General features: G+C 60.8%; 5 protein-coding genes across 5 annotated transcripts; 2 read left to right on the top strand and 3 right to left on the bottom strand.

The window, feature by feature from the left end:
• Positions 1 to 1,065: 1,065 nt before the first annotated feature.
• Positions 1,066 to 6,939, bottom strand: EHS24_007276 (uncharacterized protein; the record flags this gene model as incomplete). Its single annotated transcript, XM_028622648.1, has 6 exons — positions 1,066 to 1,204; positions 1,256 to 1,384; positions 1,434 to 4,464; positions 4,502 to 5,825; positions 5,866 to 6,385; positions 6,476 to 6,939. The coding sequence occupies 6 exons, from the start codon at positions 6,937 to 6,939 to the stop codon at positions 1,066 to 1,068; spliced, it is 5,607 nt and encodes a 1,868-aa protein (XP_028477540.1).
• A 513-nt stretch (positions 6,940 to 7,452) lies between these two features.
• Positions 7,453 to 8,893, top strand: TRS33 (Trafficking protein particle complex subunit 33; the record flags this gene model as incomplete). The annotated part of the gene is made up of 4 exons (XM_028622647.1): positions 7,453 to 7,835; positions 7,960 to 8,077; positions 8,130 to 8,395; positions 8,641 to 8,893. 4 exons carry the CDS (start codon positions 7,453 to 7,455, stop codon positions 8,891 to 8,893), a joined length of 1,020 nt encoding a protein of 339 aa, XP_028477539.1.
• Positions 8,894 to 9,285: 392 nt separating this feature from the next.
• On the bottom strand, positions 9,286 to 12,200 carry EHS24_007274 (uncharacterized protein; the record flags this gene model as incomplete). Its single annotated transcript, XM_028622646.1, has 4 exons — positions 9,286 to 9,333; positions 9,396 to 9,591; positions 9,643 to 11,549; positions 11,748 to 12,200. 4 exons carry the CDS (start codon positions 12,198 to 12,200, stop codon positions 9,286 to 9,288), a joined length of 2,604 nt encoding a protein of 867 aa, XP_028477538.1.
• A 1,603-nt stretch (positions 12,201 to 13,803) lies between these two features.
• On the top strand, positions 13,804 to 17,627 carry EHS24_007273 (uncharacterized protein; the record flags this gene model as incomplete). The annotated part of the gene is made up of 5 exons (XM_028622645.1): positions 13,804 to 13,896; positions 14,170 to 14,291; positions 14,465 to 15,500; positions 15,548 to 17,235; positions 17,288 to 17,627. The coding sequence occupies 5 exons, from the start codon at positions 13,804 to 13,806 to the stop codon at positions 17,625 to 17,627; spliced, it is 3,279 nt and encodes a 1,092-aa protein (XP_028477537.1).
• Positions 17,628 to 17,855: 228 nt separating this feature from the next.
• On the bottom strand, positions 17,856 to 19,006 carry EHS24_007272 (uncharacterized protein; the record flags this gene model as incomplete). The annotated part of the gene is made up of 5 exons (XM_028622644.1): positions 17,856 to 17,881; positions 17,948 to 18,150; positions 18,206 to 18,505; positions 18,638 to 18,813; positions 18,956 to 19,006. The coding sequence occupies 5 exons, from the start codon at positions 19,004 to 19,006 to the stop codon at positions 17,856 to 17,858; spliced, it is 756 nt and encodes a 251-aa protein (XP_028477536.1).
• Between the last annotated feature and the right edge of the window lie 605 nt (positions 19,007 to 19,611).

Genomic DNA, 19,611 nt, shown 5'->3' with positions numbered 1-19,611 from the left:
GCACCCAAAATCATTGTGACAGGATAGTATGCCGTCCGCGGCCGGTGGTACAACTGTCACAGTCCGAAGATTCAGATATCTGCTAATCCAGCACCAAAATGCACCAGAGGCCAGTCAACCCGGTATCGTAACAACGTATCGACATGAAGAGAAAGACCGTCCGTCCGTAAACCGAGCTGTCAGCATTCTTCACGCCCACCAACCACCAACGTGTCCTTTGTGCCCAAGACATGCGAGGTGGAGGTACACGAATATTAAGCTGATTCCGCACAGAGGTTGGGGTCGGGGTGCGGACAACGTCTCTCTCCATGGTCTCCTGGCCGGGATAATTAATACCCATTTTCCGCTATTTTTTTAAATGGATCCTCAGGCCCAAAAGCGTGCTAGTGAATCTATACCCGACGAGGCATCTACTGGTGGATCAAGATTATGTTTGGAAAAGAAGGTCTTGAGGCGCCACAATTACCCCTCCGCTTCGAACCACGTACACAACCTGCAAAGCTTGTACGGCCGCGGGCCACGAATCCCCTGTCTCCGTACCCCCCTGTATCCGTATCCCCATCCACGCTGCCGCCCATACGACGACGCGCGTCAGTTGGCAGTGCTAAGCTTAAGTGGAGCTGTCGCGCCTCGGCCCCGAACCGCATCCGAGGGAATGACTAAAGGTACATGGCTGACGCCCGACTCGGGACCTTGCCCGGCGGGCTCCAGGTTCTTGTAGCCGCTCTCCGATCTCTCCTCCTCGTCCGCGGCGAGAGCGTGAACGCAAGATTATGCTTGGATGCATGCGACGAAACTATGCGAGTTCATGAAACTAGTGATGCCAACTGCTCGGTGCTTCTCTCTTCTCTTCTCTGCTCTTCTCTTCTCTTCTCCTCTCGTTGCCTAGTATCCGGCAGTGCCCATGGGCGCGTTAATTCGCAGACGCTCTAATAGAGTGTTATCGCCTGCAAAATGGACGATGTCGCTGAGCGTACAGCACGCGCTTGAGGTTGGGGCCGCATGACCACGCGATGATTGGCACTTGGGGGGGGGTCCAATGCCACTAGTCCGCAGATGGCCGGTTTACAGGCATGACCAACCACCGCCATCGCTCGTGAGCTCGAGCTTGCGCGCGCACAGCGTCGGCACGCCGTGCTGGAGCCAAACAGTGCGACGGAGATCTTCCATGCGGCCCTTGTGGAGGAACTGGCGGTGTCCACGCCTGCGAAGAGTCAGCTCGGGCTTTCTGCAGTTTCATTCAAGCTGTACCCACCTAAGGCTCGTCTCGAGCTCTCCAAACTGGTCGAGATATGGCATGGGCCCAAAGCTGCCGCTGCCGGCAAAGAGGTACACGATGACCCAGCGCTTAATGTCGGCGAACATGCCCACGACACCGCCGCACCTGTGTAACGTCAGCTAAATCCCCACGGTCTCAACATAGCTGTACTCACTCCCTCATGTGCAAGTTGCATTCGCCTTGCTCGCCCTCACTGCAGCAGTCGCCGGCGAGGCAGACGAGCTTGCCGCAGAACAGGCACAGTGCGGGGTAACTGGGACGAATACCGCAATTGTCACACCTGCGGCCGGCAAACTTGATGGCAGCGACCTCGTACGCCTCGGGCAGGCGCATGAGCTCATACGTGCCCGGGTACTCGAGCGGCGGTAAGATACGGCCCTGCATGGCCCACTGGGTGAGCCAGCGCGCGACGATGGGCGTCTCGGTCGAGTGCGGGTTGGCGAGCGTCTCACGGGGACGCGGGATGCCCAGGAGCGAGAGAAGGCGGTTGTACTCGCTGCCCGTGGAGAGGATGTAGTCCGGGTTGGTGACAGGGTATGCGTTGTTGACGGCATAGTAGACAATTGCAGCGCGACGGAGGAACGGCAAGGTGAACGAGTAGAGTACCTTGGCGAGCATTTCATCGGTGATGAGGGCGAGGACGCTCTCAATGTCGATGAACGGTCCGGCGTTGCGGAGGACTGACACCATGAGAGGGCGGAAGTTGGCAAAGACCGACAGCGCGTCCGTGAGACTTTCGTCCTTTGCTGGCGTAGAACGGCGCTGGGGCTGAGGGCGACCAGCGAGTGAGCGGCGAATGTACACGCTCAGGCCGAGCATGGTGCGCGTGAGCTCGGCGTAGTAGCTCATAACAATGACAGCGTGCAGGAGATCCGGGGCGATGGCCGCTGCCTCGACGACCATACCGAGCGGCAGGCGGAAGAGCAAGGGGCTGGGAAGAGTGGCGGAGCGGTACCAGTCCGGCAGGAAGCGCGCAAAGAGGCCCACACGCAGTGGTGTGCGGTCCATCTTGGTGCCAAAGAACAGGTCCAGCTCAAGCTGGAGGGTACCAATGAGGTGTTTGATGAGCTTGAGACCCGTCTCGGGCACCTGCTCGGCAACTGTCAAGCCTGGGGTACGCATACCACGGTGCGTAATCTCGCAGACGGAAACAGTGTACCCGACCATGTCGTCGGCGAGGTACATGTGCGTCTTCTTGCCACGGATACGCTGGCTCTGCTCACTCAGAGGACGGGTGAGGGAACGGATGCGGTCCACCATACGGTGCACACTCTTGTGCGACTTGCGGTAAACCGAATCGAGGGCGTGGCGCTGGAAATCGCAGTCGGTAAACCACGGAACCAGCTCGCCAGTCTCGACGTGGTAGTCCCAGATCTTGGCCGAGTCGGAAACGCGCAAGAGACCTTCCTCGGACACGGCGCGGATACGCTCGCTCAGAGTCGGCGGGAGGCCTAGGGCAACCTTGCTCTTGGGGATAGGCCGCAAGACGGCCGAGGTCGGGTCCAGAGGGATCAGCACGTTGCCGACACTCTTGCACAGTGGGCACATGTACTCGTGGCGCATAGCGTTTTCGGGCTGGTGACGAGCCACCTGTGCGGCCTGGCGGTTTCGCGTGAGCTCATTGTACGAGTTGATGCACGAGTCGTGCATGAGGTGGTTGCACGCCGAGACGTAGACGCCAAACCGGAGGTTGGCTGAAGGGTACGCGTCCGTGCTGGCAGGTTCGTTGGTCGTACCCAGTCCGTAGCGCAGGTACCGCGTCTCGCGGTCCAGGTCGGATGGTGCAAGGAGTACCTCTTCGAACCAATCCCGGTCCGTCACCGCGTCGCGCACAATACGGCTCGGCTGGAGGAACGCAAGCATGCCACCAGTACGGCCAGGGTGCACTGGCTCTTGGCAGACAATGCACGACCCATAGTTCTTGGGCTCCTCGTCCTCCTCGGGCTCCTCGCCATCGTCCTCGTCGAGGAATGATGCTGCAAACGACTTTTGCTGCTGAGCAAAACGGGCCTTGAGGGCTGCCTGGCGAGCGTGCGCCTGGGCCTTGGCGTCGTGGCGGGGAGACTTTTGGGCCTCCTGCTTGGCCAACAGCTGGGCATCGCGCTGTGCACGGTAGTCGACAGTGTAGGTCTCGGGCAAGTGGGCGACGATGAGCTCGAGGATGTAGTCGATCTTGGCACGGAACGGCTCAAAGGGAGGGTTGGTCTGCATGAACCACAGGTTCTGGAACATGCTCATCGAGCCGCTCGTGTCGATAATCTCGAGCGAACGCATCGCAAACCCGCTGGCGTCGACGTTGAGCGCCATCATCGTGATGTGCAGGGCGAGGTTAAGAAGCGCTTCCATCGAAGGCATCTGGTGACCCGAAGGCTGACCCAGGCTGGTCGCCTGACCTGGCCAGTCACCGGGCTGAGCGAGAAGCATACAGTGTGCAAGCGTCCAGTGAACAAGGCTCGAGGCCACTGGCGTGGACAAAAAGTCGGCCAGGTCCGAGAACGGCAGGGGACGAGCAGGCACGTCGACGGGGAGCGGCTTGATCACGGGCGACGGGTTGCTCGGATCCAGCTTCTTGGCACGCTGGAGGAGAACCTCGGCGGTATCACGTTGCTCATTGCGGCTGTACTGACGCCAGTACGGGTCGACCTCGTCAAAGATCTCTGGTTTGAGCGCGTACGAGCCCGTGGCCGTGTCGGTTGGCGGGCGGAAGTCGGCCACCTCGTCGAGAATGGGGACGAGACTGCCACGCTCGTGCGAACGCTCGGGAAGTTTGCGGACGATTTCCGAGTACGAGAGCGGGCCGAGGGCGAGGGCGTGCAGGATGTGCTTGCGCGTGATCCTGTCCTGCTGCCAGCCGTTCACCATGACTGTATCGGAGACCAGGTGGATGACGAGGAGCAGCAGCTCCTCATACATGGCCACGCAGTCGCGGGGGTCCATGTCGCCCTCCCACACTTCCGGGGACATGACGTCCAGTCGGAAGAAGTTGGTCAGGCCGTACCGGTCAATGAGAGCCGTCATGAAGTGAGCCTGGTCGAGGACGCAAAGACCAAACTGGAGCATGAAAAACTCTTGGTCAATCGTAAACTCGCGCAATCCAAGGTCGCGGTAGTGGTGGTACTGGTGACGCATCGCCGCACCATTCTTGGCCCACATGCCCAAGCGAATCTGCGACAGCACAACGTGTTCTGCTGTCAGTTAAGCTCACGACCGGTTTTAACGTACTCTCCAATGGCCACTCAATGATCAGGAGCTTGTACCGCTCAAAGTCGTCGCGGAGGATATCGTGGTTTACCATGTCGATAAACGTGTTTTGCGTGTAGTGCACCGCCAGTTCTTGGGTGAAGGCGACGGGGCCGATCGACTTGAGCATTTCGGCAAAGACGAGATGCATGTAGTGGTGGAAGGAAAAGCCGGTGATGCGGAGAACATCGTGCTTGATGAGGGTGAACTTGGAGCCAACAGCCAAGACATCTGAGACCTCATGCCATGGCGGGACCGCATAGTGCTTGGGATCCAGAGTCGACGAGATGAGGGTCATGTCGCAGATGATACGCACCGCAACAACGTGCAGAGAACGGAGAAGCCCAATCGGTGTTGCAGTCTGGAAAGCCTCGCCAAACTCGCGAGCGAGCTTGGTCAGATCTGGGAGCACGCTGATGCTCTTGATCCAGTCGATTTCGTACTCTACGTGGCGTTCTAATTCGCGGCGCTGGCTCTGAAGGCCCACAAAGTTGTTCAGGAAGGTGAGGGTTCGTTGGAACATGAAGTCGTCGCGAACGAGCTGCTCCTTGACCTCTTTGTACTTGAGCAACGCACGGAGGTGGCCCAGCAGGGTCAGGCCCTTTTTACCACGGAAAGCGTGCGAGTCAATGTCAAAGCGGTCCACTGCCGCTGTTGGCATTTGGTCGTCGCTGTTTGCCGACTTGAGCGAGTAGTATGTGAAGGCCGTGTCGAGGACGGACCGGAAGAGGTTGCTCTCGACAATGGCCTCGCCACACGCGGCACTCCTACCGAGGAGCATGTACGACATGGAAAACGCGAGGCTCGAGTCGTCCCTGTCCTGGTACAGGTAGTGCTCAAAGGTGTGGGCATAGTTGACCGAGTAGCGGGTGGCAAACTCGCGCTTGATATCCCACCCAAGCACAAAGACGGCAGAGTAGATTTCACGCAGTTGCCACTTGGCCTTCTTCCACAGGCGCACGTCGGTGCGCATCAGCCAGTCGAAACGCTTCGGGTCCGGGGTTCCCCCGGGAACGTCCGTTTCGAGGTCTGTGAGGTCGGCAGCAAGTGGGGTCCCTTCCGAAGCACCGGTGTTTGTCCGCGGCGAGAAGAGAGCCATGGCCACATAGCGTCGCACGAGGTCTTCCTCGCCGCAGATGGTGACCTTGCACATGTCGCTCAGCCACTGCAGCAACATGCCAATGACCTCTTCCTTGTAGACGTCGGCAGCGTTGCGGAGCGTGACACCAATGTCGATCTGCTGCAGCATCGAGGCGGTGTGGAACGCGACCGTGTCGAGATGTGTGACAATGAGAACTTTACGTCCCTGCCAGTGTTAGCTTTAGCTGTCCCATACCTTAGCTTACCACTTCGTCCATCTCCTTTGCATATCGCTCGGCAGTGTCCCATGTCACACCGAGAGCGTCGCGGAACTGGCGCGTGACCTCTCTCAAGACGTGCTTCTCGTCGGCCCACGCAGTGACAGCCCATGGGCCGCGTCCGCGCCTGTCCTTGGGCTCGCCAGAGGGTCCGTTTCCTTGCCACATTTCGGCGCGGGTGGTCGGAAGCTTACCAAAGTCGTTTGGCAGGGGCGAGTGCTGCATGACAGTTATGATAAACTCGATCACCGTGACGATCGTGTCGTACAGCGCCTTGCCGAGCTGCTGAGGCGGGTTGGCCTGTGGCTGCGGCTCCTCAGCGCCTTCCTCGAGCGGAGGGTGGTGCGAGCAGCCCAGGTGGCCATTGTTTCGCCATGCCGAGGCGTCGCCACAGTCACATACGGCCGCAAAGGTGTACGACAGGCCAAACAGAACCTCGTGGCCCTCATGGTTTCCAGCGTGGAAGCAGTCGACACAAAGAACGCACGACGAATCGTTGGCACAGGTCCTGGGGCGGTATGTGTCAGCTGTCTGACTGTTGTTTGTGATCAAAAGGAAAGGCCATACAGTCGATCAGAGACAATGACTAGATACTCACTTGCAGATGTATGTCCGGTCATAGCGCTGCAAGACTTTACCACAAACTGCCCCGGGCTTGGGTTTACGAGTCACTTTGCCTGCACGCTTGTTACGCTCCTCGACGGCAAGTTGGGCCTCGTAGAGCGACCAGGTGCGTTCGGGTGCGAAGCCCTCTGCAGTGGGCGCCAGCCATTCATGGAGGTTATCCCACGACGGGATCTTGGGCGAGGGCGCCGAGGTGGACGCGTTGCTGTTTGTAGAGCTGGCAATGCTCACTGTACTCGAGCTGCTACTGGCGCCGGTGGTGGTAGCTTCATCTGGCAAGAAGCACGACTGCCATTCAGGTCGCCCTAGAATGCAAGAGTAGAGCTGGCGGGCAATGGTCGCTCGCTGCAGCGGTTGCAGCTCGGGGTTCTCGGCATGTCGGTGGCCATAGAGCAGCAGCTCATACAGCTGGCTCTGCTGTTGTTGGGGAGTGGCCATGCCGGCGAGCCGCCGGTTGGGCGGAGGGAAGACGAGGACGCCTCACACGAGAGGTGTCGGGGGTTCCGGTAGGTGGATGGCCGGTGGTGTCGGCGGGGAGAGGTAGGGGCGTTGACGGCTCGGAGGGCAAGAGCCGAGAACAAGGGGGATGGGAGGGGGTGAAGGTGATGAGAAGCGGGGGTTGGCTGTTGGAGTTGTTTGTGTATACAGAGAGTGGGAGAGATGGACAGTGCCAAGGCAGGTCGAAGCACAAGAGTGATTGCTTTCCTGGGAGGCGACGGCGGCGATGGCGGCGGCGGCTGGCTGGGCGGTTGTGTCATCACCCACAGTTCCCGCAGCCAGGTGCACACACACACACAAAGACCCCGACGCGGGGTAAAACACGTCATATTCTATTCCCCACCCTGGACGTTATCACGCGTCGCGTCATTATGGGCGGTGGCCTCTACTGTACGTCTCTCATCTCCAGCGATCCAGCGACAACATACACCCATATCCCGTCTACACAACACCATGAGCAGCCGCCCAACGTCCTCTGCGACCACCCCACATGCGCCGATAGCCCCCACCGCTCCGCAGGCGGTCCACGCAATGGCCACACCCACCCCGCTGCTCGTCGACGCCAGCCTGCCTGGCTACCTCCTTCCAGCGGCCATTAGCGCGCTGTCCGACAGTGCCGCGTTCGCCGTTCGCCGTCGTCTCGCCGCCGAGCGCGAGGCCGAGGGTGGCGAGCCCTCGTCGTCCTCTTCGAACGTTATCGACGCGGGCGAGAAGGGAAAGGGACGTGCGGGCGCCGGCGGTGACGCCGATGCCGACATGCCCCTCCTCGTGGACGAGGCCGTGGCGGCTCGCATTGAGCGGATGGGACTCATGGTCGGAGGATACGTTGCGGAGAAGTGAGTGAGAGAAGAGGTGGAGGAGGAGGTGGGGACACTGGGATGAGGAAGCTGCAATAAACCTTGTCCAACAGCTGCCTCTGTCGCCACACCCTTCGGTCACTGAACGATCTGACTCCCTTAGGCTCACCCTCGCGCGCGCACCTCTCGCGACACACCTCGACATGATCAAGTTTGTGTGCAAGGACCTGTTCCTCTACGTGTACGGCAAGCAGATTGACAACTTGAGGACAAACCACCGCGTGAGTGCCTCTCACCCCCTGCACTTGACCAGCTGCTCCGTCCCGACTGCAGCTGGGTCACCCGCACGCCGCACGCCCCGCAACCGCGGCATCTAGCTCGCCTCCTCGTCTCGCGCTAACACCCACCACAGGGCGTCTTCGTCCTCCAGTCTCACGCGTTCCCGCCCTTGACCACACTGAGCTCGCACCGCGGCTCAGCTGCCGACCTGGAGGCGGCGCGCCCGCACCTCATCTTCCCGCAGGCGCTCGTGCAAGGCGCGCTCGCGAGGCTGGGCATGAGCGCGAGTGTGTTGGCCGAGAGCTCGTCGCTGCCACAGTGTGAGTTTACACCTTGGGTGGAACGGTCGCACACCCACACCGTGCTCTCCCTTCGCCCCTCGTCCTTCTTCCTGTCATCCGTTCGAGTCTCGCTGACACTCCTCTCCGTAGGCACCTTCCAGATCCGCGCAACGGCAAAGCACACGTCGGCGCGCGACTCGCTCGGCCCGGCGTCGGTCCTCTCTCCTCACGCATGACCCCGTCGCCTTTACTCTTTGTAGCTGCTGCCCCTCTACCCCATGCAGCCTTATACCCCTGTTGCTTGCTACTACTGCACCTGACTGCACCTGGTCGTTGCCCGGCCACCACTGCGACAAGGCCAATGGTGTCGTCACAGCGTCATTCACCCACCACCTCGGTGTACTCGAACATGTGCATCTCGCCGCGCACCAAACAGCACGCAATGAACGCACCCCTAACCCAAACCTCCCCCTCTCTCCCGCTCTCCCACTGTCGCCTATCGTACACTATTTCTCTGTCTCTGTCTCTGTCTTGTAAAAAAAAAAGTGGGGGCCTAAACTACTGTTTCTCCGTCTAGTCTTCGGGGAACGGGATCGAGATAACTCCCATTAAAAGCGCATCTTGACTTCAAAAATGGGCGAGCAAAAAAAAGATGGGAAGAATGCGCCTTTCTTGGGTCGAGTTGGTGGTCGGTTGGTTGATTGTTTCTTCGCGGAAAAATGGAGTTTCGTATCTTTGTGGTGGTGTGCGCGTCTGTTTTTGCTACGGCGGCCCAGCCGCGCGGGGTGGTTGCTGAAAGGCAAAGGCGGGAGAAGGGAGGGGGAAGACGGGGTGACGAAAAGCAAGTCTTGTTGGGGGAAAAGTCTACGCTCTGTGCTCGGGGTTGGGGCGACTTGTTTTCGTGATTGGTCATCTTGTCCTCTCGTCGCTTATACGCGCGGGTCGTCCTTGGGAACCATGGACATCCAGATACGTGACTGTAGGCGCACGTCAGCTGGGGGCACTTTCGAACCCGGCAGCTGCCACTCAAAAGACTCACTTTGAAGATGCGGAAGTTTTCCTTGGTAAGCTCGCGGAAGTCGACGCGCTTGTCGGCCTTGAAGTAGAAGGTGAGCTTGCGGCGGTCCCACTGGTACTCGGCATCGACAATCTGCATGGGCAGGCCGCGCTGGGCGACCTTTTCGCGACAGATCATCATGGCGTCGTACTCTTCCTTGAGCTTCTCCATCATGCGACTGGGGGATTCAAGTCAGCTTTTGGTTCGTTAACGTTTGTAAAACACTTACGCCTGCTCCTCGGGCCCACCACTCGACTTTGTAAAGATACGCTTCGGCATGATCTCCTTGGCGAGTGGGCCGCGCGCGCCAATGCCGCCGCCGCCCATGTCCATCTGGCTACCGCTGGGGCCGACACCGGAAAGCAGGGTGTTCAGGTCCGCATCGGTAAAGTCAGTGGCGCCGGGAGCGAGAGGCCGGGCGGGGTGGCTGCCGTTGCGCGAGTGCTGCGTCTGGTTGCCGGACGCCGGGTTGGCAGTGGTGGCCGCGCCAGCCATGGCCATGCCAGGCGGCTGGTGCTGGGACGCTCCCGAGAGAAGGGCGGCGGTTGCCTGGCGCTCCTGCCACTCACGGACCTCGACGGGGGTGAGCTGGTCAAAGACAACCGTGCCGAGGTCGGAGCCGCGGTCAGCTTCGACGATGACACGGTCGCCGTTCGAGATGAGGAGCGTCGGGTCCGGGCAGTAGAAGACGTCACGACGGCCAGCCTTAAAGGTGACAATGTAGAGTGGCGTGGTCGGCGGGAGCGATGCCAGGGGGATACCCTTGCCCAGGTCGGCGAGCGAAAGCGACGAAAAGGACGAGGGGGAGGTCTGGGAGTGAGGCGGTTGCTGTTGCTGTTGTTGCTGCTGCTGCTGCTGCTGCTGCTGCTGTTGCTGCACAGGAGGCTGAGGGGGAGCATAGTAGTTTGCTGATCCAAAACCGCCCGTGGGGAGGGCTCCAGGTTGAGGACCCTGGGGAGGAGCGGGGTACGTGGGGCCAAAGCCAGGACCGATACCGCCAAAGCCGCCGTTCTGAGCAAAAGGTGGGCGACCAGCGGCCGGCTGGCCCATACCGCCACCAAAGTATGCGAACGGACCGGCAGGAGGACGTCCAAATGCGTTGGGACCAGGGGCACCGAGGGGCGGAGCGTTGGCAAACGGTCCGCCACGGAATCCACCGGGGGCCTGCTGCTGCTGGTGGGGGTTTCCTCCGAAGCGGCCGTCAAAGCCCATGGCGTTGACTTGCTGAGGGGCACGGGCAGGCGCGCCGACCGGTCCAGGGTGGACCTCGCGACCACTTCCATCAGGGCTGACGCCCGAGGGTGCCGCCGAGAATGACGAGCGCGAGCGCGTGTCCGCAAAGGAGAATCGGCCACGCTCCGTCTTGTCCGCCACGGGCGACGAAGCAAAGTAGGCGTCCGTCGAAGGTGCCGAGGCGCGGGCGGCGCCAGACCGAGGAGGGTCTGTCAGGCTTGGGGCGAAAATAGGCAGGCTGCTGGCCACGCCCTCTGCGTCGCTTCTCTGTGTACGCCCTTCGTCGACTTGAAGACTGAGGGCGTTGTCGAAGCGGTCCGATAGAAGCTCGTCGTCTGTGAACCCGAGCGAGCCGATCCCACGGGTGCGGTTACCACCCAGGGTACTCATGCCTTGCTCGTTGAAGCTAAAGCCACGGCGCGGGCCGCCACCAACAACAGACACAGAGTGCCTGCGGCTCGATGTCCCGGATCGCCCACCGTTTGCCTCCTCAAAGCCACCGACGACGGATGAGTAGGTCGGTTGGGGGCCCAGGGCATTGGCGACCGACGTGGTGAGAGCAGTCGTGGTGGGCGATGCCCAGGCACGCTGACCAAACGACGTCTCTTGCGGCGTACGGAAGCTGCTGGCGACCTGGGCAGCGGCCTGGGCACGCTGGGGGTTCTCCTCCGACTCCAAAAAGGAGCGGACGCCAGAGGTGAAGGGCGACATGTTGGTGCTGTCCTTGCGCCAGCTGTCTTCGAAACGGAAGCCCGCGCTGGACGACGAGTACTCTACTGCTGTGAGAGGAGCAATAAAGTTGCGGTCGGGTCGCACACTCGTGGCCAACGACTGGGAGCGAGAACGTGAGACGTTTGCCGGGGCGATGGGGGGAGAGTACTGTCCACTGCCGTGGAGGTGGGCCTGCGGCATGGACGGAGACGTGGATGGGGACGACGATGGGGAAAAGGTGGGGAACGGAGATGGAGAGCTAGACCTTGACACAGGCCGCTCTTCGACATGAGACGAGAGCGTCCGCACTAAGGAAGACGGCTGTGGGGGGGATGGATGTCAGTTCCGCATTGAGCAACTGGCGGTGTTTTCATTGTGTCTCAGACGTACTCTCTGATCCATCTTGTCTGCCACCGAAAAGCTGTTTGCGCGCGTTGGGGGAGCGATCCCCGCCATGCTACTGCTCACTCGGCCACTGTTGGGAGTCCGTGAGCCGCCAATGACACCAAAGTCACTGCCGCTGCCGCCGTTCATACCCGGGCTGCCTCGCCCAGATCCTGGTGACGAATTGGGGAGGCGATCGCTGGATGGCGGCTGGCTTGTGGCTCGGCCCTTGACTGTCGCGAGGTAAGGGTTGCTCACGGTGAACGAGCGGACAGGCGAGGGACGGTACGCCGTGGGTGTTTGGGATGCTGTGGGAGGAGGTGTGGAGGATGTTGTATGGGACAAGGTGGTCGTACCGGGGGACGGCGCAGGGCTACCGCTGTTGCTTACGACGCCTGCAGTGCCCACGGCGGGCGGGGTTGCGCCCAGAGACGGTGGAGGAGGAGCCGCTTCGGCCATGGGTCTGCGCAATGCCCACGGACGCGGCGACGTTTGAGTGTCGACGCGGTGTGTTCGGATGGGTGAGGATGGAGGCGGACAGGTGGTGGTGGTTGGGGGGGTCAAGGTTTACTTGGTCGCGCGACGTGACGGGACCTGCAAGCTGACCGCTTTGAAAAGCAGGGACGCCTTTGCAGCTGGTGGCGTGAGGAAAAGGGGCGCGGCTTTACAAGAAGGGGGGGGGGCTTGCTTGTGGTTGGATGGCAAGGATGGAGCCCGCTGTGGTGGTGGGTGTTACACGCGATGACGAGACGAGGAGAGCGTCTGCTGGTTGGTGTAGTTGGGAGGATGCAGGAGAGGACGGACGGGGGAATGGATGTGGGATGGGGGAGCGTGGGGGGGATTGGCAGGACACACACTCTGGCGCTGTGCGGTAAAGGGACGGAGGTAAAACGGTGGGCCGGGGTCCCTCAAGGGTGTGGGCGTGGGGTAAGCGGATGCTCTCTCTCAGTGTCTCTACGTGTCGCTTGGCCTGAGTGGGGAGAGGCGTTTGCGGTCTACTGGGTGTGTGTCTAGAAGGAGAGGGTGGCGAAGAGGAGGAAGAGGATCGTGTGAGTAGGAGGAGGAGGAGTGTGTGTGTGTTGTGTGGGAGGGCGCGTGAGAGTGGTGATGATGTCAAGTGAGAGCTGGGCGGACCGAGCGCCTGGGTGTGGGGGTGGGTGGTACGTGGTGGTCAGCTGGACAAGTGACCTCTGTTCCATCTCAGGTGGGATCGGTGGGCAGACCGCGCCATCGTCCTCTGCTCTCGTCGCCCATCAGAGCGCACCCCCTTGTAGCTAATGGGGGACACACATTTAAACCCGTCCAACAGCCACACTCTCCTGCGTTGCGCGCCTTTTCCCATTCCCTTGCAATGCGCGCAATGCAATGACGTAACATGACACTCAAAGGGCAGTGTGATCTCTCTCTTATACTCTTACCTGTGGCCTGTGGCCTATATTTACCGACCGTAAGTACAGTTGCGTGTCCCCCCCTTGTACTGTATGTACGCGTCCAGCAGCTGTCAGTCAGACCGTGTCTCCTCCGTCCACGCTCTTGTTTCACACAGTGCATCCCCATGCATATGTGCTATCTCTGGGACAGGTTGGTGTTGTTGTTGTTGTTGTCATGCAGCGAGCGGGTCCCAGCAGTGACGCAATACGGGTCTGGGCGAGATGATTGTAGGCGCAGGGAATTGTGAACACAGGGGGGGGGAAGACGCCGCACTGACGCTTTGGACGCTTTGGACGCTTTTGGACGCTTTCGGGACACGGCCACAACTCTATCCACACACCGGTACACCAGACACCCTTTTGGCTCGTGCAAAGAACCCGTATCTCTCCTCCCTCCCCCCATCATTCACGTTTCCCACCTCTCCTCCTTCCACCCACCACACCCCCTTCTTCCCCCACCCCTAGCCCAACCTCTTCCTTGCAAGCAGGCGGCTAACCCCTCCTCTGCTGGCAGCGTGCATCCCCCGCAGCCGGTAAAAACACAGCAAAACTACCCGCCGTCGTCGCTGTGCACCGCACGACGCGCAACTCCACGCGACCAACTCTGGTAACCAGGCATTACACCGCCCAGCATGATTATCATCAAGGCAACCCTGCGCGATGAGACTCGCCGCCTCATGTTCGACTCGAATGGCTTCCCCGAGTACGACGACGTGCAGCAGAGGGTGAGTTCACCGTCACTCGAGCATTGGCTCAGTGGCAAACGGACCGGGGGGCGCGCGGGAAGAACGGGTGGCAAACCGCGCCTGCCCTTATCACTCCATTCTCGTTGTTCTGCACACAAGCTGACGTCTTTCTCTCCAATCCCACACTCCAAACTCGACCCCCAATACCGTTCTGTTGTATATATGCACTTGAACCCGTCGCAAATGCACGCAACGTCGGCCGTCAACTGCCAACTCTTCAACGACACGGATGTTTGATCCCCCTCCCTGCAGCTCCGCGCAATCTTCAATCTCCCGAGCACCGCCCACCCTTTCTGGTCCAACGTGCTCTTCTTCCCCGATGACACCAAGCCGTCGCGCATCAAGTTCAAGCACCATGTATGCACGGCCGAAGAGTGAGTGCCATGTCGACCCTGCACTGCTGCGTCAGCGGGTAATATTACCGCCGGGCACATGCGACACGTATTCGTCTTGAATCGGAGAGCTGACGCGTCCCTCATCTGATTCCATCTCCTTCCACCATTCCACCTTCATATCTCTTGGTGCCTCATATATCACCCACCAACAGGTACAAGCAGGCCCAACAGCCCTTCAGTCGCATTACGGGGTACCCTAGCCCCCTCCTCGTCTTCACCGTCCTCCTCTCGTCCGACTCGAGGATGAACAAGATTCGCGACTTCCATCGCTCGGCCAAGCTCCAGGCCGACCTGGCCCAGCTCGAGACCGACATTCGCGCTCTCGAGGACGACCTCGTCGAGCGCCACCAGCTCCTCGTCGCTCTCGAGGACAAGGTTGAAGACTGCCAGCTCCAGAACGACGACGTTGGCGTCGGCTACTGGTCTGACCGCGCCGAGGAGAAGCGTCGCTCGCTCCCCCAGCTCGACGAGCAGCTGCGCGGGTGGCGCATCTCTCGCCGCAACATTCTTGACGACCTCGACGCCGTTCGCCCTACGGGCCTCTCGCTCCGCCAGTGGGCTGACCTTGAGAAGACTGCCGAGAACCGGCGCACCGAAGAGACCAACCAGGAGCTTTGCGCCTGGCAGATTGAGAACAACGACGACCCGTCGTCGCCCTTCCCGCCACTCGACTCGGTGCTTCATGGTGCAGCCAACAACGGACGTGGACCTCGCCCTGGTCACCACCCGTACGCATGGGACGGCTTTGCCAACCTCGGCGCGCCTCCTCCCCCGCCTCCAGGCATGCGTCCTCCCCCGCACGTTCCCGCTGCCATTCGGTCGCTCTTCAACCCTCCCGAGAATGCGGGTCGTGAGATTGGTCAACTTCTTGACCGCTTCCTCGTCCACTTCCAAGGCCAACTCGTCGAGACCCTCGACGACTTTGCTGCGCGTATCGCCCCCGCCTCAGCTGCAGCTCCATCCCAATCGCAGGACGACGCTGCCCCGCATGTTCCTGGTGCCTTTGTCACCACGCCGCCCACCCAGGCCCACGCGGCGCAACCATCTGAGGCTGAGGAGCCAAAGTGCAAGAAGCACGCCAAAGGTGGTTTCAGACACAAGCACATTACCTGCGATGGCTGTCTGACCGGCATCCGTGGCATGCGGTACCACTGCCTCGTTTGCCCAGACTATGACCTGTGTGGAACCGTGAGTGGAGAAAATGCAATACGAGTGATAGCCGCTGACGTACAAAGTGTCTTCCCCTTCTCCACACCGAGGAGCTGCACCCTCCCAGCCACACGTTCAAGGCGATGCTCCACCGCGGACTCGAGGAGCGTATTACGTTTGGTGGCACCGAGCCGACCCGCCCTTCGCAGCAGTCGTGTCGTCACCCTGCCACATGTGATGTCTGCGACCAGAACATTATCGGTGTTCGCTGGAAGTGCCTCGAATGTGTCGACTGGGATTGCTGCTCGTCCTGCGCCAAGTCTGTCGGCACGACGCACCCCGGTCACTCGTTTGTCAAGCTCCACAAGGCCACCGACTACGTCTCCAACCCGCTCAGCGACGCCAAGGCGAACGTGACTCACCCGTATGTCATCTGCGACGGTTGCAACGACACTATTCGCGGCGCTCGCTACAAGTGCATGCACCCCAGCTGCGCGGGAACCCCGGCGGGCTATGACTTGTGCGAAAAGTGCGAGGCCAAGCCCGTCCCCGTCCACCCCGAGGACCACCCAATGCTCAAGATCAAGACCCCGCTTCGCGTCAACGTTCAGTCGTCGTTTGACCCGATCGACAAGGTCTACGATGACCACCACCGCCGCTTCCGCGTGCCCAAGACTGCCCCCAAGGCCGCGTCGCCTCCCAAGACCAAGACTACCTGCAACGCTCCTTCGGCGCAGGCTTGCTCATCGAGCCGTACAGTCCAGCCCTCCGCGTTCAGCCGTGGCGGCGAGTACGCCAAGGCAATGGACGCGCTCATCGAGACCATGTCGCTTGCTGGCACCGAGATCCGTGTCCCCGGTGGCTACGTGATCAGCAAGGGTGCCGAGCAGGCCAGCAACATTGCATCGAGCAGCAAGGCCGTCTCTGTCAAGACGGAGGAGGAGGAGATGGCGTCTCTGGCTACCCCAATGGCACCTACCGTGGCGTCTCCCAAGCTTATCGCCGAGCCTGCCGCGCCTGTTATTGAGCGCACCGTTACGCCTGTTCCCGTCGGCAGTTTCCCCGTCACGCCCGTCAAGACTGCTCCCTCCGCCACACCTATCCCGTCCGCGCCGATCCCGTCGTGGAAGACCCCGGAGCCTGTGACCTTCAAGTCGTCGGGCCCCACTGGCCGACCTTTTGCCCAGCCCACCCCTCCCAAGGTTGTTGATGAAGCCTGGGAGTGCAAGACCTGCACCCTCATGAACCCTGCTTCGGCAGTGGACAAGCGTGTCGTTTGCGAAGCTACCAAGCCAGAGAAGCGCATTGTGATTGAGGAGGTCACCAAGGATGTCGAGGTCGAGCAGGAGACGGTCAAGGAGACTGTTACCGAGGACCCTATCACCAAGATCATTGCCGCGGCGGCTCCCCCGCTCACCAAGGAGCCTATCGGCCCCAACGACATCTTCACCTACGTCCGCCACGCTACCATTCCACCCGGCACCCGTCTGCCCGCTGGCGCGGAATTCACAAAGACCTGGACTGTCCGCCACTACGCCAACGGCTCGGACTTTGAGTTTGACAACCTCAAGCTCGTTCACAAGACCGACGGTGCCCTTGGCCGTCACTGCAAGCCCCACGTCGCCGTCCGCCGCGAGGATGTCGTCAACGGCGAGGACGTCGAGGTCAAGGTTGAGGGCCTGATCGTCCCCGACCAGCCTGGCGAGGAGGTCATGGAGATGTGGCGTTTCGAAGACGACAAGGGCGTTGCCTATGGCCAACCCCTCCGTGTCCGGTGAGTCTCTTGGTGTTTCTTCTTCCCGGAGAGCGTCGCTGACATGTTCAAGGATCCACGTTGAGGAGACCAACTCGGGCGAGGCGTCGCTTGCCTCGTCTTCGTCGTCGTTTGTCCTCCCGCAGGCGCCCGTTGCCTCGCAGACCCCCGACGAGTTTGTCGAAGTCGAGGCCGTCTCGGCTGCCGAGTTCAACGACCGCCTCTCGGAAGTCGCCCCTCCGACCCCGGACGCCGACGATGTGTCGTCTGTCTTTTCGTTCTCGGACGTTGAGAATGACGTTACCGTCACGGCTGCGCCACAGACGGTCTCGTCGACTGAGAGCGAGGTCTCGGACGAGTACGACTTTGTCGACGAGTCGTTTGACGGCGAGACCACCGAGGACGGCTTCTGAGTGAAGCCCCCCCCACCCCCAAGAAGAAAGAAAGCCCTTCAGAAACTCTGAAGGGAAAAAGTCTGTGCCCATTTTGTTTGTTATCTGAAACACGTCTCCGCGTCTGTAAACAGTTGCCCCCCGTATGAATCTGTTGTGAGGCGCTACATTGCTGCATCTCTTCTGCGTCTTTTCCACATCCAAACATTTTGTACAGGCAACCAGTAACCAGTCTGTCGGCATTTTTCCTTAGCGGGTGGTGTATCCGCCGTTGGCTGGAGGCAGTAGTGTCAGTTTACAGCACCACCATCCGTCGTCCCCTGTCCCTTTGCCCGACTCACAGAAGATGATCTGGCCCGTGATCCACTTGTCCTTTGTGAGGAAGTCGACGAGCGGCGCAATGTCCTTGATGTCCGTGAGGCGGCCGCCGAGCGCCTGGCTCTTGTGGTACGCGACAGCCTCGGGCGCCTCCTGGGGGTAGAAGAACGGCGTGTCCATCGGGCCGGGCGCGACGGCGTTGACGCGGATCCCGCGCGGCTGCAGCCTGTGAGATAGGTCGTCAGCATCCACCCCCCAACTTTCTTTTTTTTTTCACTCACTCCTTGGCCGCGGCCTTTGTGAACCACTCGACGGGCGCCTTGCTGCCCTGGTACGTCGAGTATCCGGGCGCGAACGCGCCGAGCAGCGACGTGACGATGGAGATGATCGCGCCGCCGTCGTTCAGGTTCTTGGCCGCCTCCTGGATGAAGAAGAAGTTGACCTTGGCGTTGACAGAGAACATGCTGTCGTACTCGGCCTCGGAGACGCTGACGATCTCCTTCTTGAGCACTTTACCGATCGTGTTGATGGCCAGGTCGAGCTTGGAGGCGCCCAGGCCCGCGAGCGCGTCCTTGAACAGCCTGCAAGTTAGCGTGGGTCGGACGCGGCGAAGGCTGTTGCTGCTGCTGCCACGGAGGGGGGAGGAAGAAGGGTTCCCCCACACCACAGGTTACGGGTTCCTTTGGAGCAGCTCAGCCCGACTCAAAACTCACTTGGAAACAGACGCGGCGGAGCCCAGCTCGGCCTGGATAGCCACAGCCTTGACGCCGTAGCCCTGCAGCGTCTTGAGCGTCGCCTCCGTCTCGGCCTTGGAGCTCGCCGAGTTGTAGTGGATGGCCACGTTGACACCCTGCTTGGCGAGCGTCTCGGCGATGAGGGCGCCAAGGTTCTGCGCTGGGTTAGTCACTGTCGCACTGTTTGGGGGGAGAGGGGAGTTTATGGGAAAGGAGGTGGCCGCAGCCAGGCGCCTCGAGGGTGACAGCCTCGAGCTCGAGCTCGCGCTACCCGTTGTGTTCTCGAGCGTCACTCACCTTTCCGCCGCCGGTGACGATCGCGTTCTTGCCCTTGAGGTCGTCCGACATGGTAGTTTAGCTAGTGGGGAGGGGAGATAAGTGGTGGGTGGGGTCTAGTGTGTGAGTGGGATGGGATGGTGAACCGTGGTCGCTCTCGCCTCTTTATATACCGCTTGCGGGGGTTCTTGGCGTGCAGCGACACCATCCCTTTCCCACCCCTGCAGTCGCGCAGAGACGAGACGAAATGAGACAAATGTATCCGGGATCCTTCTGTACCGTTGCGCTGCTCGCTTCACTGGGCTCACTGGGCTCACTGGTCCAATGCCGTCATACCGTCATAAAAGCACCATCCTCCACCCATTGATGCCACCCCTGGCCCCGGCCACCGAACAGGCTGCCGAGATGCCGGGATGGAGGTCCTCCACCCCTGGCACAGTGATACAGCGTACAGTGTTTCCCGTTCAGCTCGCTTCCCTCTCCCCTCTCCGCCACGGCACAGGCCCTTCGGACGTCAGGTCGGGACACACCCCTTGGACAGCGTCGGTCCTCCACAGTGGTACAGTGGCCTCTCGCCGACGGCCAGGGCTCGGCGTGGGCCTCGGCGTGCATCTGCGCTGTGGAGGTTTCGCGCGGGTGGGCTGTTCGGATATGGTCTCGTGTGAGGCAGGCGAGGA

The sequence above is a fragment of the Apiotrichum porosum genome, assembly GCF_003942205.1.
Source record: "Apiotrichum porosum strain DSM 27194 chromosome Unknown scaffold_4, whole genome shotgun sequence".
Taxonomy (NCBI): Eukaryota; Fungi; Basidiomycota; class Tremellomycetes; order Trichosporonales; family Trichosporonaceae; genus Apiotrichum; species Apiotrichum porosum.
This window is presented reverse-complemented; position numbering and strand designations above follow the sequence as displayed.